The sequence below is a fragment of the Phoxinus phoxinus genome, assembly GCF_949152265.1.
Source record: "Phoxinus phoxinus genome assembly, chromosome: 12".
NCBI classification, from domain to species: domain Eukaryota; kingdom Metazoa; phylum Chordata; class Actinopteri; order Cypriniformes; family Leuciscidae; genus Phoxinus; species Phoxinus phoxinus.
In genome coordinates, this window is record NC_136887.1 from 21,588,761 (window position 1) to 21,604,182 (window position 15,422).

General features: G+C 35.8%; 1 protein-coding gene across 1 annotated transcript; it reads right to left on the reverse strand.

Annotated features, from left to right (window-relative positions):
* Positions 1-3,451: 3,451 nt before the first annotated feature.
* Positions 3,452-11,605, reverse strand: lrit3a (info leucine-rich repeat, immunoglobulin-like and transmembrane domains 3a). The gene is made up of 4 exons (XM_079631113.1): positions 10,945-11,605; positions 9,608-10,074; positions 6,579-6,884; positions 3,452-5,528 (listed from the first exon to the last, which is right to left on the reverse strand). The coding sequence occupies exons 1-4, from the start codon at positions 11,058-11,060 to the stop codon at positions 4,486-4,488; spliced, it is 1,932 nt and encodes a 643-aa protein (XP_079487239.1). The 5' UTR covers positions 11,061-11,605; the 3' UTR covers positions 3,452-4,485.
* Between the last annotated feature and the right edge of the window lie 3,817 nt (positions 11,606-15,422).

The window sequence follows — 15,422 nt, forward strand, 5'->3', positions numbered from 1 at the left end:
ATTACGTCATCACGTTGGAAAGGTCACGAAAAAAATACAAAAATAATAATAAAAGTAAATTAAAACAAAGATGTCATACGATTTTGAAGTTGGAGGAGAAAATGAGATGGAGTTTTTCACCCTTCCCTACTTTTGAACCGGAGTACACAGACAAATAACTTAGATAGATGACGTGAACGTGACTTTTCCAACGTGATTACGTAATGCGTGGCGTGTCACAGACCAGCACAAGACGAACAATTGTGGTTCAATGTTCCTGAATAATGAACATAGTTTAATTGTTTAAATAATAGTGTGTCTATGTAAATAATGTACACATTTCAGCAGAAATTGTATTATTATCAAAGTACCAATCTGAAGGATTAAATATCTGATATTGTCTCACAAGATCATAATCTGATTTAAAACTGTGGTCTGTAAAGATGAAATAAAATAAAAAAAGATATTTAAAGATATTAAGTAGGTGCAAGATATAAGCTCAGGGTTGTGAGGAAGAAGACTATTTTATTGTATTTTAGTGGCTGCATTCACTAAATGAAATTACTGTAAATAGCTTTAACATGAAACCTCCCTGAAACTATGGTGTTGTGACCCTAAAATGAAGCTTGATAAATGAGGCCGGTCGGCTAACAAATACATTCTTTCTTGGTCATAAAATTGCTAATTATTTTCTCTTTATTCCCAACCCATATCGGCACCTATAATGTCATTCAGAATGTGAATTATTGTTGCTATGTGACAGGTCTTTTCATGCTTTAATGGGAAGAGGTTCACGCATCTATCTCACAGATGCCTGCAGAAATCAAGCGACTGTATCCTAGCAACACACACCATAGTGGAGGCCTTCGAATTTGTTTGAGTGGATTACACAAACACACAGCCATGTTGCTAGGATATGTAGAGACAAATAACGGAAAAAGGTTCAAAGTGGTTTTGGTTACAGTCAATAGCCACTAATTCACAACAACATTTAGATGAGTATATTAAAGCAATTCAATTCTGACGTTCTAGCGAAGTACATCAAGAAATAACTTACAATATCAAAACTTTAAAGGGAGTTTTTTCTTTATATTGAGGATGCACTCTGATTTAATAGATATTTAACAGCCTTACAGTAAACACAGTAAATATTATGATTCATGAAGGGAGGGTAAAGTTATTTTCTCACAGCAGCAAAAATCTGGGCATTGAGTCCAAAAGCACTCATGATTTAGTGTTTCCTAAAAAAAAAAAAAAAAATTTAAAAGTTATCTCTTTATAGACATGTAATGGCCACCCTTTTTAAGTATTAAAGTAATAGTTCAATAGTCATTACTCATCCCCATGCCATTCAATCTTTCTTTCTTTTGTGGAACAGTGATGGAGCTTTTTTTTCATACACTGAAAATGGGTGGTAACCACAATTAAAGTGTCACAAAAAGTCATTAGCTTTATTTAAAGTCTTCTGAGACCATTTTATATCTTTGTGTGAATTTATTTTTTATAATTTGCTGCAAATATTCCCTTCTGCGGTAGCTCTCAAATACCATTTGAGCTTGTACGCATAAACATGCTCTCTGAAGACAAGTTGCACATATAAAAATAAATGTAGAGTAGCTACTCGCAGATAATATGAAAAAAGGCCACTTAAGTGTACTTAAACAGAGTAGACTTTTATGGCTGTTTATTTACAGACATTATACTCTTTTAAAAAGTGCACTTTGTAATAATGTGTAGTTAAATACCTTTTTTAATTATTGTATTATAAGAATTGTTTGTCATGCTTTTGCAGTACATTTGAACCATAACTGAGTTCAACTATACTATAGCTACTTTATACTGATTGTGCCTGGTGAAGACCTGATGGTATAGATAGATAAATGGGTACACTTACCCCTATATAAAACTACAATACATTTTCATTTTATGGTAAATAACATGCACTTAAGTGTCTGAAAACATTACATTCAGTTCGCACTTAAGTATATTATTTTTAAGGTAATTCTTTTCATTACATACTCATTTTTAAAGTCTGCTAGTATATTTTTAAGAAGGGTCCCTATAATGCCTTAACATTGTATTAAACATCTAACGTTTAAAACTTCAATGAACACTTACCCACACAGCTGAAGTTTCCAGCAGCCCAGGCTCGTCCACCCCAGCATAGTGTTTCCTCAGCAGGGCCTGAAGCTCTGGCAGGGCCCATACTCACCGTCCAGAACCACAAGAGAAAGCCGGCCGTTATCGTCCTCCAGAACATAATCCTATCTCAGTTTCCACGGGGCTCTCCTCTTAGGTATTTCCTCGATCACTGAGCCACACCATGCAGCCGTAACCCCCACACATCTTACACACACAGCCAACCAGCTTCAACTAAATGACAACCTGGGTGAAAAGACTCCAGAAAGTGCATCTATATCCCAGAGGTGTCTTTTTTACACAGAGCTGGTTGAAAGTGAGAGTCCTGTAGGACGGCCAGGTTTGTGTCAGGCACACACACACAGCCTCAATCTCTCCAGTCCTCCTGTTCTCTAGCTGTTTTGGAAGCAAAGTATGACATTCCTGACAGTCCCATGGTAAATTTGACACATGGTGAGACCAGCAAGGGCTCAGAAGAGGGTTTTCCCTGATGTAAGACTCTGAGCCTCAACTCAAGCAACACAAAAACTGCACTTCTACAACTTAAAAGTCACCCTGAGTTCAACTCCTGGCCTTTCTCAGTCCAACCATGTGATTTAGTAAGAGTGGACACAACTTTTGTGCTGCTCATGAGTAATGGGATGCTCCCACACACACACACACACACACCACTAGTGTGTCGTTGTGTCTGCAGTCTGTGTCAGGACCCCAGAGTGAAGACTCACAAGGGGTTGCGATGGGGGCGGGGCTTGTAAATGCCGGTACACACAATCTTATTATACGAATAACTGTCATATTGTCATAGGAATTAGATGCACTGCTCTGGGAAAAATGCGTCAGGTAGGCAGGGACAACAGCTCTTCTGTTGTTCTACTTAAGCAGGACAGGAAATGCAGAACAATGTTCGCTCTAATACACGTCAAGCCGGGCAGAATTCACAAACTAATTGAACTGGCATTTAAACTTGATAGACTAGTCCTGAAAAAAAGATAATACCGGTAACTGTTTTCTATTTGAAATTAATACATATTAAAATGTAATATATTCCTGTGATGGCAAAGCTGAATTTTCAGCATCATTAGCCTACTCCAGTCTTCAGTGTCACATGATCCTTCAGAAATCATTCTAATATGCTGATTTGCTCAAGGAACATGTCTTATTATCATCATTATTGAAAACTGCTTAACCGTGATACCTTTTCAGGATTTTTGATGAATAGAATTTGAAATACTTTTTTTGTAACTATGTAAATGCATTTAATGTAATTTTCTGATCAATTTAATGCATCCTTGCGGGAAAAAAAAAAATATATATTATTATTTTTACTGGTAGGCCTATTAAAAATTTTTTAATGGAAGTGCACATAACATGAGTGGCATATAGTAAATTGTGCATATAATCACTCTAACAAAATAAATTACAAAAAAAATGGATAAATGAATTATTTACACAGAAATTACGTCAATATGGGAATAGACCTCCAATTTGAAATAAAATCACACATAAAACACTATGAGGGGGCCATTAATAATTGATGTTATACTGTATGTAAACATGCACTGGATGATCTTTGATCATTTTTCTGTTTGTATCGTTGTATCGTCTTGCTGGTTTTTCAGCTTCTTGTCTCACAAATTTACAGTATTCAACGTGACCATCTTAAAAACGGGACACAGCGATACATTAAAAACAGTTACACTAGCAGGTCTCAGGACTGTGCAGTATTCAGGTCTCATGCTGTGCTGTATCCTTTGTGAATAGCCCCTGACACTAATATCATGCTAATGGAACAAAGTGGGTATTTCAATGACATGCATGGCATACAACACACAAAAAAATATGCTGTGCACACAAACAGTGCACATAATCCTATTAAAAACCTGTAAAGATAGAGAGGAAGAAACAGAAAGAAACAAAAAATTAAGAGGACAGAGTAACAAAGAGTAACAAAGATACTAGCCATTTTAAATGTAAAACTGACAGAAAGAGAAGCTGGAAACCTTCATTGGTTTCTATAGAGCAAAAATCTATAACAAAAAAACATACATTTTAGGCAGTAAAAATGTTTAATAACATTTATCATGAATCTATACAACACTATTTCATCATATGTTGGCATATACAATAATACACAACATTTACATTTATGTACACTGCATTTCATAAAAAGAAATACATAATTGTGTGTGATTGGGTGGAGAATATGGCTTTTAAAAATGGGAAATTAGACAGAAAACGCAACGTGGAGTCAAAATAACTCTTGTAAGGCATTGAGTTTGACAGCATATCAAGAGCTCATCTTTTAAAACCGATGTTGCCACAGCTTGTGTGTGGAAAGGATAACACACAAAGCCGATATGCCGTTCATTAGCACAGGTACTCGGATCTAGAGCTGTCACTCTTGTACGTCATCTGAGAGTCAATGCTTGAACGTGAGCACAGGAGCATCCTCTCTGAATCCTGAGTCTGCCTTCGTGCCCACAAATCATTCTTCTGCCCGTTCAGAGTCCTTTGTTTCATGGTGAGCGTCTCGAACTTTACGTACGTCTCTTTTGAAAGGTCTTCATCTGGTCCACTGTTCCTGCCACTGTTTCCTTTACAGTACAGACACAAGATCTTGTAGAGCAACACCACAATGAGAGGCACCGCAACTACGCATGCGATCCCGCTGGCGACCATCAGGACATTGTTCTGCCCATCGTCATCACCGCTATCCAGAGTACTGAAATCCACACATTGCTCTTTCCCAGACACCGAACCCTTAGTAACCAAACACACTGTGTAGAGCAGGTTAGGCATCAGATACTCCAAGAGCAGCTTCCCTTGACCAACTTCCGTGTCGACCGACTCCTTATCGTCTTTCGCATCATACGGAAAGTAGACCACTGTTAGGGGCGCACCGCTTGGCAAACCTTCAGCGGTCCATAATAAGACCGCCGTGTCACTTGTCTCCTCCACTACCTCAATGTCTTTGATGCCAGCTTTCTTTTTGAACTTGTCACTCATCATTAAACCTTTGTCGCCTTTGCTTTGCTGGACCTTAGCTGGTTTGTCTCCAGCAGGTGGGGACCTCTGAACTCCTTCGCCTGGTCCCAGACTCTTCTTGGTTGGCAGCGGTGGCATTGTGGTCATGGCAGCTCTGGTTGTAAGTGTGGGGCTTAAGGAAGTATACAATGGCATCCTAGTCCCTGCAAAAGAAGTCACAGGTTGACCATCGGGCAACTTGGTTATGGTTATCGGTGGGGACTGCGTTGTGGCCTGCATTCCATCCACAGACAGGGTGATGGATGCCTCGGCCTTCCCTGCGACATTCTTGGCCTTGCAGAGGTAATCGCCTGCATCCTTAAACACGATACTGTGCAAACTGAGGATGGACCAATGAACCCCCTCACCTGGAGATTGCTGCACAACTACAAAGACATGAAATGGTGAGTAACAACCTGAACAATAGGTTCATAAGAAAAAGGTAAAATTATGCTTTTTATTTTGCTATAACTAAGTAGGTTTACATTTGGGATGAACCGATATTAATATTCTGCATCAGTTATGTCAAATACAGAGATGTAGATCTGATGAAATACATACACTACCGTTGCGTCGGTAAGATTTTTTAATGCTTTTGAAAGAAACATCTTGTGCTCATCAAGGCTGCATTTATTTGGATTATTAGGGATGAACCGATATTATAATTCTGCCAGAAATTGTTTTTATGTTATGGCCTACAACTGATAAATATTGATGCAGAATGAATTAATGTATTAAAATGTAAATAAATATTTAGTTAATATTTATATTATATACAATATCCAATATTTATAATAGGGATGTACCGATATATACAATTTTGGCCGATATGCCTGTAATTATTTTGATGTTAGCCAGTCATTAAAATTGGCTAATATTAAAATTATTTATTATTTTGTCTAAATCGGTAAAAAAAAAAAAAATCATTCATTTTAAATGATACTATATATATATATATATATATATATATATATATATATATATATATATATATATAGGCATCACATTATAATGTACAGTATGAAAACTGTACGTTCGTTTTGAGATTTGCTAAAGATTACATTTAACAGTGTTATTAAATTATTAGTTAGATCAACGATGACGGCAAAGGTAATCAAAAAAGAGAAAATTAGCATTAACAATATAATATCCAATATCAATAACACAATTTAAACAAAATCTCTAATATCATGCAGCCCTAGATCACATGCTCTTTAAAAGTTACATTTCCGACCAGCACAATAATTTGTCTTTTTTTTTAATCATGTAAACACATGAGTCTGATTGTAATTTTACTAATCTGACGCTGTCCAGCATGTACATGTTAATTGGTCTACAATTGGCACACACTCAAAGAGAGACGTGAAAGTGTATTTAATAATCCCTCAAATATTTCAGTTTGATGTCATTTTTACTTGGACAGTGAGACCTCATACCTGTGTTGTTGAATGCAGATCCATCAGCTCTAGTCCAGAGTAGGGTGGGTGTAGGGAAACCAGTGGCGTCACACCGCAGAATCACATTGCTGCCTAGTGATGACGTGATCTTAGTGGCTGAAATCATAACTGACGGCTTGAGGCACTGATCCAGTTCAGCCCGCTGGAACAGAACACCAGCTAAGTTCTCTGGTCCACTGCATGTTAGAAACTGATCCATCAACGCCACCGGTATGCTGCTCATCTTAGACAACTCAATGAGCTTGGAAATTCGACAGTCACAGTACCAGGGATTGTCCTGCAGACCTGCAAATATTGAAATATCTGCTTAGAATATGCAATATGTTAAATACAGGAATGTAAATCTCCTTTCAGTTTAGGGGACAGGAAAAGCAATGTATTAAATATGATCTATCCGTCCGTCCCCCCATCCAATTATCTAACTATCGTCATGTTTGATTCCCATGTGAGTGTGTGAATTGATAAACTGTATACCTTCAATGCAATGTCAGTCACTTTAGATAAAATCATAATGCATAAACGCAAATGCAATGGTCAAGGACAACTTTAATGATTGAAGATCTCAACATACTGAAATAAAGACCACAGGTTTACTTATTCAACTACTAAACTAACACAGCATTTTACTGCCATCAAATCAGAAAGGTGTAAATCTTGCTGTAAATTCTAAAGCCAGGATGTCTTGTCTGGCTCGCACGCATACATCAGGTGTTGGACATTAAAACCCCAGTCCACCCATAATTCTGTCTATGGCAGGATGAAGATCAGTTGACTGTAAACAAGGAATTAGACGGTCCACTGATGCAACTCAACAGCTGGATGGTGGCAACTGCTAATATCCTGATGGTACAGTGTAATGCCGGTCACATTGTGCATTTGTGCTTATCTCTACACTTGAATGGCACCTGGTGAAAGTATAGAATATGCAGTTGCAGTTTCACACGTGCAAAAATGCTGAGTGGAAAAAAACACAGTCACTCTAATATTCACACACTGACATGATTGCGACTGTGATTTTGCTTTTGAACAGTTCAATAAATAAAATAAATTATATTAAGTAACTTACACAATGCTGCCAATTATATCACCAAAGAAAATTATATCTCCAAGCAAAACACTATAGCGGCATTCTTGAACAAACAAGTTGATTGGATGATTCAATGACTCACTCATTAATGAGGGATTCTGAATTCGGCACAGCATACTGGCATGTTACAGTTTCTATTACAGTTTCAGTCATATAAAGATATTGCAGAAATACTAGTTGTAGGCTATACTGGTGTGCTGTTCCAAATTCTCTTGTTTCAATATTACAAGAATTGATTTATTATCTCACTTATAAGGATAGTCTCTCCCTGAATGTTGCAGCGTTTTTGAACGAATTGGTTGAATTCTATTCATAAAGTCTCTGGTCGCCACATTTTGGCTTAACCTGTTTGCTAATGTAATGTTAAGTATTTTGATGTCATTTAAACTACAGGGAAAAAAATAGAAATATCCTCTCCCTCAAGATGGCTGAAGGATTTATTAGATTTTTAGACATTTTAGATTGATCTGTCTAGATCGGCCAACCGTGATCAGTTTTGTTGGAGCCTAAATCGCTAAACGAAAACTTGAAAAAACTTTCACCATCATATCATATCATCAACTACCGACTACAACAACTATTAAAGTATTATACTTTAACCAAGTGCCATACAAGAGTACTCTCACTTTTTTTAATCCAGTAGGTCAAGCACACATAAATTTATCAAATTATTAACTTTCTCTTCGGCAATCTGTTCTTTAAATGTCACTAAGCAAACACATGAAACATCCTCTTCTCAGATGAGCTCTTCAAAGAAACTTAAATCTCAGATCCGCAGACACAGTTGGAAGCGCCATTAGAAGATTAGCTTGTACTTAACTTGGGAGAGCCCAATGAGACATAGGCTAGATTTAGATATTTAAAGATTACACTTGGGCTTACAAAGACATGGTAAAGAGAGGGATATTGTTGAATCTTGCTTCCAATTTTACATACTGTATACAGTATCCCCCATATTCTTTGAATTTTATCATTTTAGGAAGAGCCAACCCTTGTTTTAAAAAAAAGAAGAAAAAAAAAGAAGTACACATCATCATACTTTTAAAAATATAATTATTAAAGAAATAATATACTTAAAAAATATGATTAAATGAAAACTTAATTCTCTGACACTTAATTGCATGTATTTTACAATTAAATTAAAATGTATTATTGCCTGAATGTATATTAAATCTAGTTAGTTGACTAAAGTTAAGTTGAAATTTAGTACATTTCAAATGTATTAACTTTAAATGTAATTGTATGAATCAATACACTTTTTAAACATAGAAACATAGTAAAGAAAGTCATGAAAACTTTACACTTAAGTGGCCTTATTTATTTAATAATATTATATTATCTGCAAGTTTTTAAAACTACATTTGTACATCCAATACGATTAAGCGCACCTTTATTTCACAAGGGAAAGCTCATACCAGTAATTTGACTCCTTAAAGGAATAGTTCACCCCCCCCCCCCCCCCCCCCAAAAAAAAATTCAGTCAACATTTACTCACCCTTAAGTTTTTCCGTCTGTATGAATTTCTTTGTTCTGCTGAACACAAAGGAAGATATTTTGAAGAAATTTTGTAACCAGGTCGCTTTGGGGCACCACTGACTTCCATAGTAGGAAAATAAATAAGTCAATGGTGCCCCAGAATTGTTCAGTTTACCACATTCTTCAAAATATCTTCTTTTGTGTTCAACAGAACAAGTACATTTATATAAAGGTTTGGAACAACCTGAGGGTGAGTAAATGATGACAGAATTTGAACTATCCCTTTAACTACAGAGTTTATTTTGCTGGCTTAGTTTATGTCAACAAAATAAGCTAAGGTAATTTAGAATGAAAAATAATACTTAAAAAACTTGATGCAATTTGAATAGTGCCTGTTCAACATCATTTTGCATATTTAAGGTGTGTCATCATAATTTTTACCCACCTAGAACAATCTTTTGTGAGGCATTGGCACTAGGCAGGATGCCTGAAAATGGAGGCCAGATGTCCACCAAGTCAGAGGGGAGAGTAGTTAGCTTGTTACTAGAAATATCTAGGTAGGTGATGTTAACCAGGTAAGGTGCTGCCTCCACAGGAACATTAGTCAAGCGGTTGTTGTGCAGGTCCAAGGTCCTCAGACTGGGCATCTCTCTCAGAGACTCCCAGGGAAAGATAGCGATCATGTTCCCATCCAGTCGTAGCTCATGGAGAACTTTCAGATTGTAGAAACTGCCCGGATCCACAGAGGTTATTGAATTGTACGTTATCCACAGGTAGCGTAACTCTGACAGGTAGTAGAAGGCCTCAGTGGGCACTCGACGCACAGCTGTCTTCTCCACCCGCAGCTTCACCGTGTCCAAGGGGACGTTGACTGGAATATCTGACATGTCGGGGTCATTGCATAAAACAGACCTGTGGCAGATTTTCCAGAGCAGAGATTAATCACTTCAACCAATATGAGCCTATATGTGTGGTGATGTTCATTCATTTTGAGTTTTATGAGGAATATAGCCTCACACAAAGTAAAATTAAAGGAATTATTTTACATGTATAGCCTAATTTATGTTCACACTGGTCTGATTCTGTTATACCTTTAACAAAACATTTTGATGATTCAAAATGGTTTCCTGTATCGTGAGTGTTTACACGCTCAGGCTAAGCTCTTAAGATAAACACAAGATAATACCCCACGTGATAGTTAAAAAATCTTTTATTTTTATTTTTTATGACTTGTTGGGATGTTTGAAATCCAATATATTTATTTAAATATATGTGAATAATTATAATAATGTAAATCTATACATTTACATATTAGACTGTAATGTAATGATAAATTAAAATCCTTTAAAAGACTAAAAATCCAAAACTTAAAAATATTAATATAACAATGTACGAATAAAACATTTAATTTAACAAACGTTTGACCAATCTGTCAAAACAAGATTTATTGCCAATAATATGTTTATATATGCTTAAAGGAACATGCATAATTAAAAATATAGCCTATATATATAATCCTTAAAAGTTACTATTATTAAAACTTATTTAATAATAAGTTATTACTATTGATATTTCTCAAATGCTATTCATTTTCAGTTTGTTCCAGTTCAACCTATTTCTTATAGCTACTAGATGTCTGTCTACTTGTTCAAGAATTTATGCAATGGACCTAAATTATATAGCCAAATAGGCTATATCTTACACAAAAAGTTGAAATTGTATTAATTTATTTCTACATGTTTAACTTGTATTATTATTATTATAGTTAAACAGTGTCCTTACCTGCTGCCAGTGCCATCGCTGCGTCCGTGGTACACGCAGGTGCACTGCGACGGACAGAAGGGTTGTGCCACACTCCAGCAGCCCAGGAGAACCTGGGCCACCAGCAGACGATACATCCTTCAGTCACGGACACATACACTCACACTCACACACATCAGATCCCAATCGATCATCAGTGAACAAAAATCCCTTTAGCAGTACTCGGGGAAAATGAATAAAAGCAAGAAAAGTGCATTGCCGCTTGCATCCTGTTTAGCATGCTAACAGGTGAGCAGGAAGCTGAGTAGAACTGGAGGATTGGGAGGTGCGCGCGCGCCGAGATTAGAAATAGGATTTCTCAAGGCTGAGAAGGTCACAAAAGTTAACAGTGTGGGATGGGAAGTGTGTGTGTGTGTGTGTGTGTGTGTGTGAGAGAGAGAGAGAGAGAGAGAGAGAGAGAGAGAGAGAGAGAGAGAGAGAGAGAGAGAGAGAGAGAGAGAGAGAGAGACCGTGTTCGAGAAGAAGGATAAGCCCACACGCTATAATCGGCTAACGGCATGGTTCTCTCATCATCGTCACGTGACCGCTCGCTCGCTCCCATACACTTTCCTATCCTGCACCTCCCGTCGCCTCACGCTGTTAAGTGTTGCGTGCATTGTGGGTAGATGACACCTGTGTGTGTAAGCTGACGTTCAGGTCATGATTTACTAAGAGTAGGCCAGGTGGCAGGCCAAACTGTTCTGTCTGAGTTGAGAGATGACAGCTAGGGCTGCCAACTTTTGAGTTCAGCTTGAAGTGAGAATTGGGGCCTTATAGTCCATGTTAATTTATCTGAAGGAAAAACTCTCACCAAAAGTTGAAAACTATTGACCTACAAGGTGGATTAACCATATTGGGCAAGTCCCCATGGGGCACCACCTTCAGGGCTTCTTCTTTTGTTCACTTTTAAAACAAGCGATTCATTCTCAAACATATTTCTAGTTTAGGCCTATACCATTTCACCAGAACGTGCATTTTGTTGAAAGATGATTATTTTCATCATTTAATTTCATAATAAAAAAAAATAAAAAAATTAGACGCGCGCGTTTCATTTCAACACTATTAGGCTACACTATAATTATTTTACACTATGTTTATTGGCACGGAGCAGAGCGAGTGATATGAACTGAAAACGCTCGATCTGCTCCGCGCTAGGCTAGTGGAAACGCAACATACAGATTCTGGGAGTGTGCTGTGCGGTCTCGCGTGTTTTGCATCCGAAATTAAACTGTAAACGAGTGAGTTTTTAAATGTTTTTTTCAATTCAAAAGCATTTAGCTATAGAGATGTTATTGTAAGACCAGGCTCTCTAGGTGTCAGTGCCGGAAGTTGGGTTGACGTCAGAACCCATCGTCAGACTGACGTCAACATCCGACGTCGGATAGACGGTGGATTTTGGTTGGAAATGAAAGTTGTAATAATAGTAGCCTAATAATAATAGTAATAACAACAGAATGTATTACTATGCACTCTAGTTGTCAGCACCAAAGAGTCTTAATCCGCCACTGCTTATCAACCCTGTCAGCGTGATATTCATTAATTATTTATTTATTAGGCCTATTTGTAAAAAATGGATAAGGCCGTTTTTATTATAATAACGTTATAATGATAACTTTTAATAGTATTAGAGTACAAATATAATAGTGATTGAATGGCTTTTCTGAGGTAAATGTTACATGTGATACTGTGTACAGCTGTTTTATCCGCGAATATTGAAACACGATTCAGCGATAAACATGAGAGATGATACATTTCAGTACATTGTACTGGTTCTTTCAACATACCCTATGTTAATTTATGTTTATTTGGTACTTTCACTGTAAATGATAATAATTGTTGGTTTAACTTAAAAAGTAAGTAACCTGGTTGTCTTAATTTTGAGTTCATTGAAATAAAAAAATTGAGTTAATACAAAAGAGATTGGTTTAATCAACAGAAACTCCAAATCTTATGTTATCTGAAATACTATAATAATAAAATTATCTAAGTTGATTTGACAAAAGAAAAAAAGTTGCGATAAATCATGAAAACCATTTTTTTTACAGTGTAATAGTAAAGAGGAACATTGCGCTCCCGCTTCGCCTGAACTGAGGCCATGCAATCTGACCCGCCACATTAAGAGTGCTTTTGTTATAAAACTTACACATTTTTTTTAAGCTGAGATTGTTTTATATCAGAATAGCTATATCAATATATCACAAATTATATCAAATATGCTCTTTCTTATGTGTCAGCACATTGTTCATCTGTGCTCTGATTGTGTGGCGTGAGAGAGTGAGAACAGAGTCAATTGTGTGACAGCCCTGATAGTGACCTCAGAAAATATTGAGAAGTGAATAACCTAAGGGCCTATTGACTAACATTGTATGAATAAATATATATGAGTAAATTTATCAACTGCAAGTGTCACCCCCCTTTTTTTTTTATAGACATGAAAATGCAAATTCCGAACTTAAATGTTTGTCATTCAAGAATGCTTTGGAATATAGACATAAGATTGGTCTTGTTTTAAAGAAGACATTTGGCAGATTTTTTAGAAGTGAAATAAATTAAGAAAGTGAAACAGAAATGTTTATGAAAATATACAATGTAAAAATGTAATTATTCATATTTTATATAAAACATTTTTTTTTCAAAATCTGGGTGACTCTAAAACTGCAAAAAAACAAAAAAAACAAAGCCAAAAATCTGAACAAGTTGTGTTTCAAATTTTAGGTTGATATCTCAAAAAATTAGCTTTCAGTAATATTTTGTTTGTGCGCAGTACCAAACTTTTACTGCCCATGTAAGGGCACATCCATTTCCATATGTGGTTTTTCTTTATTTTTAAAAACATTTTCAGACCTTTTGTTCTAAAATAATTGAACAGATGCTATATTTTGAACTGGCATGAAAACAAACGGAGGTTTCTACCATTCTTTCATGATTTTTCATGTTAATCACTATTTCAAAATAAAGGAATGAACACCTAGGAGTATGAAAATATTATTGTTGCAAATTGATAAATTACGGCTCCTCTGTAATTTATTTTGAAAATCAGTCACCAAATTTGAAAACTAGAGATTGTAAGCTTTCAAATAATATATTGTTCGTCAAAATTATTTAAGGTTTAGTATAGGATATTACTATTTTAAATAATGACTTTGGGCCCACCGGTGGGCCAGTTTCACGTAAGGAGTTTTTTAAGGTATAGGGAATAAACAGATTTCCCTTTAGTATTTCCCTAGTTTGTCAAAACAGAATTATTCCCAAGGGTATGTTTATACATGCCAATAAACGCACACCCCTTGAGAATTAGGCAAATATGCATAATTAAAAACATGTGTCCATCCTTGTGTTGGTAGCAACATCTGGATAGCATTCATTTACCGTAATATCATTCATTTCTTCTTCTAAAAAAATATTTTTTCATCGGCAAATTCTGTTTAAAACGTTTTATTTTTATTGTAGCTTTTCTTCTTTTTGGTTTTAGTAAAACTTTATTTTTCAATTTTAGTAGGTTGAGGTTTGTACATATGTTTACATGTATGTTTTTATGTTAAATGAACATATAGATGTATAGTCTACAGTAAAAAATTTATTAAAAAAATATGAAACATAATGTGTGACATATAACACCTCCTGTGGAAGCATGTGGATAATTAAAAAGACCTTTATCAAGTTTGCAAGACAAGAGGATATGTCCGTTTGTAGCCTGCCTCCATGTGGTTTAAATGAAAATAGCAGACCTGTAGAAACAATACCATTCAAAAGTTTGGGATATAGTTTTAAGTTTTGGAAAAAAATATAACAATAATACTTTTATTCAAGTGACAGTGAAGACTTTTACATTGTTACAAAAGATTTCTATTTAAAATCAATGCTGGGTTTTTTTCAACACAACTGTTTTCAACATTGAATATTCCACAATATTTCTGTTTTACAGTATTTTTGGCCAAATAAATGTATCTTTGGTGAGCATATACTTTCAAAAAACATGTAAAAACTGACCCCAAACTGTTGAACTTGTGAGTTCTAAATATTTCATGTTAAAGGGTTAGTTCACTGAAAAATTTTAATTCTGTCATCATTTACTCACCCTCAAGTTCTTCCAAACATGTATGAATGTCTTTCTTCTGCTGAACACGAAGGATTCTTCAATATTTTGAAGAATATAGGTAACCAAACAGTTGATGGACCCCTTCCAATGGGGTCCATCAGAACATTCTTCAAAATATATTTTGTGTTCAGCAACCTGAGCTGTATGTGAGTACTGTAAGTGATGACAGAATTAAAAATGTTTTGGGTGAACTCTCCATTTAATGGTAGCGCCATTTTTTTTTTTTTTTACGTTTCTGAAAACACATCTAAAACGTTGAAGACATTGTCACATAGAGTAAGTTGTCATATCACGTGCAGTAGGTATAGGTGAAACATAGGCTATACACCACATGCAAATACTTTCAAAAAGTGCAATTGTT

Excerpts from the sequence above, each read along its gene's own strand:
- lrit3a (XM_079631113.1), bottom strand. The coding sequence starts at position 11,060 with ATGTATCGTCTGCTGGTGGCCCAGGTTCTCCTGGGCTGCTGGAGTGTG. Across the intron at positions 6,885-9,607 it reads CTCACAAAAGATTGTTCTAG|GTCTGCAGGACAATCCCTGG; the intron begins GTGGGTAAAAAT and ends CAATATTTGCAG. Across the intron at positions 5,529-6,578 it reads ATCTGCATTCAACAACACAG|TTGTGCAGCAATCTCCAGGT; the intron begins GTATGAGGTCTC and ends ATGTCTTTGTAG.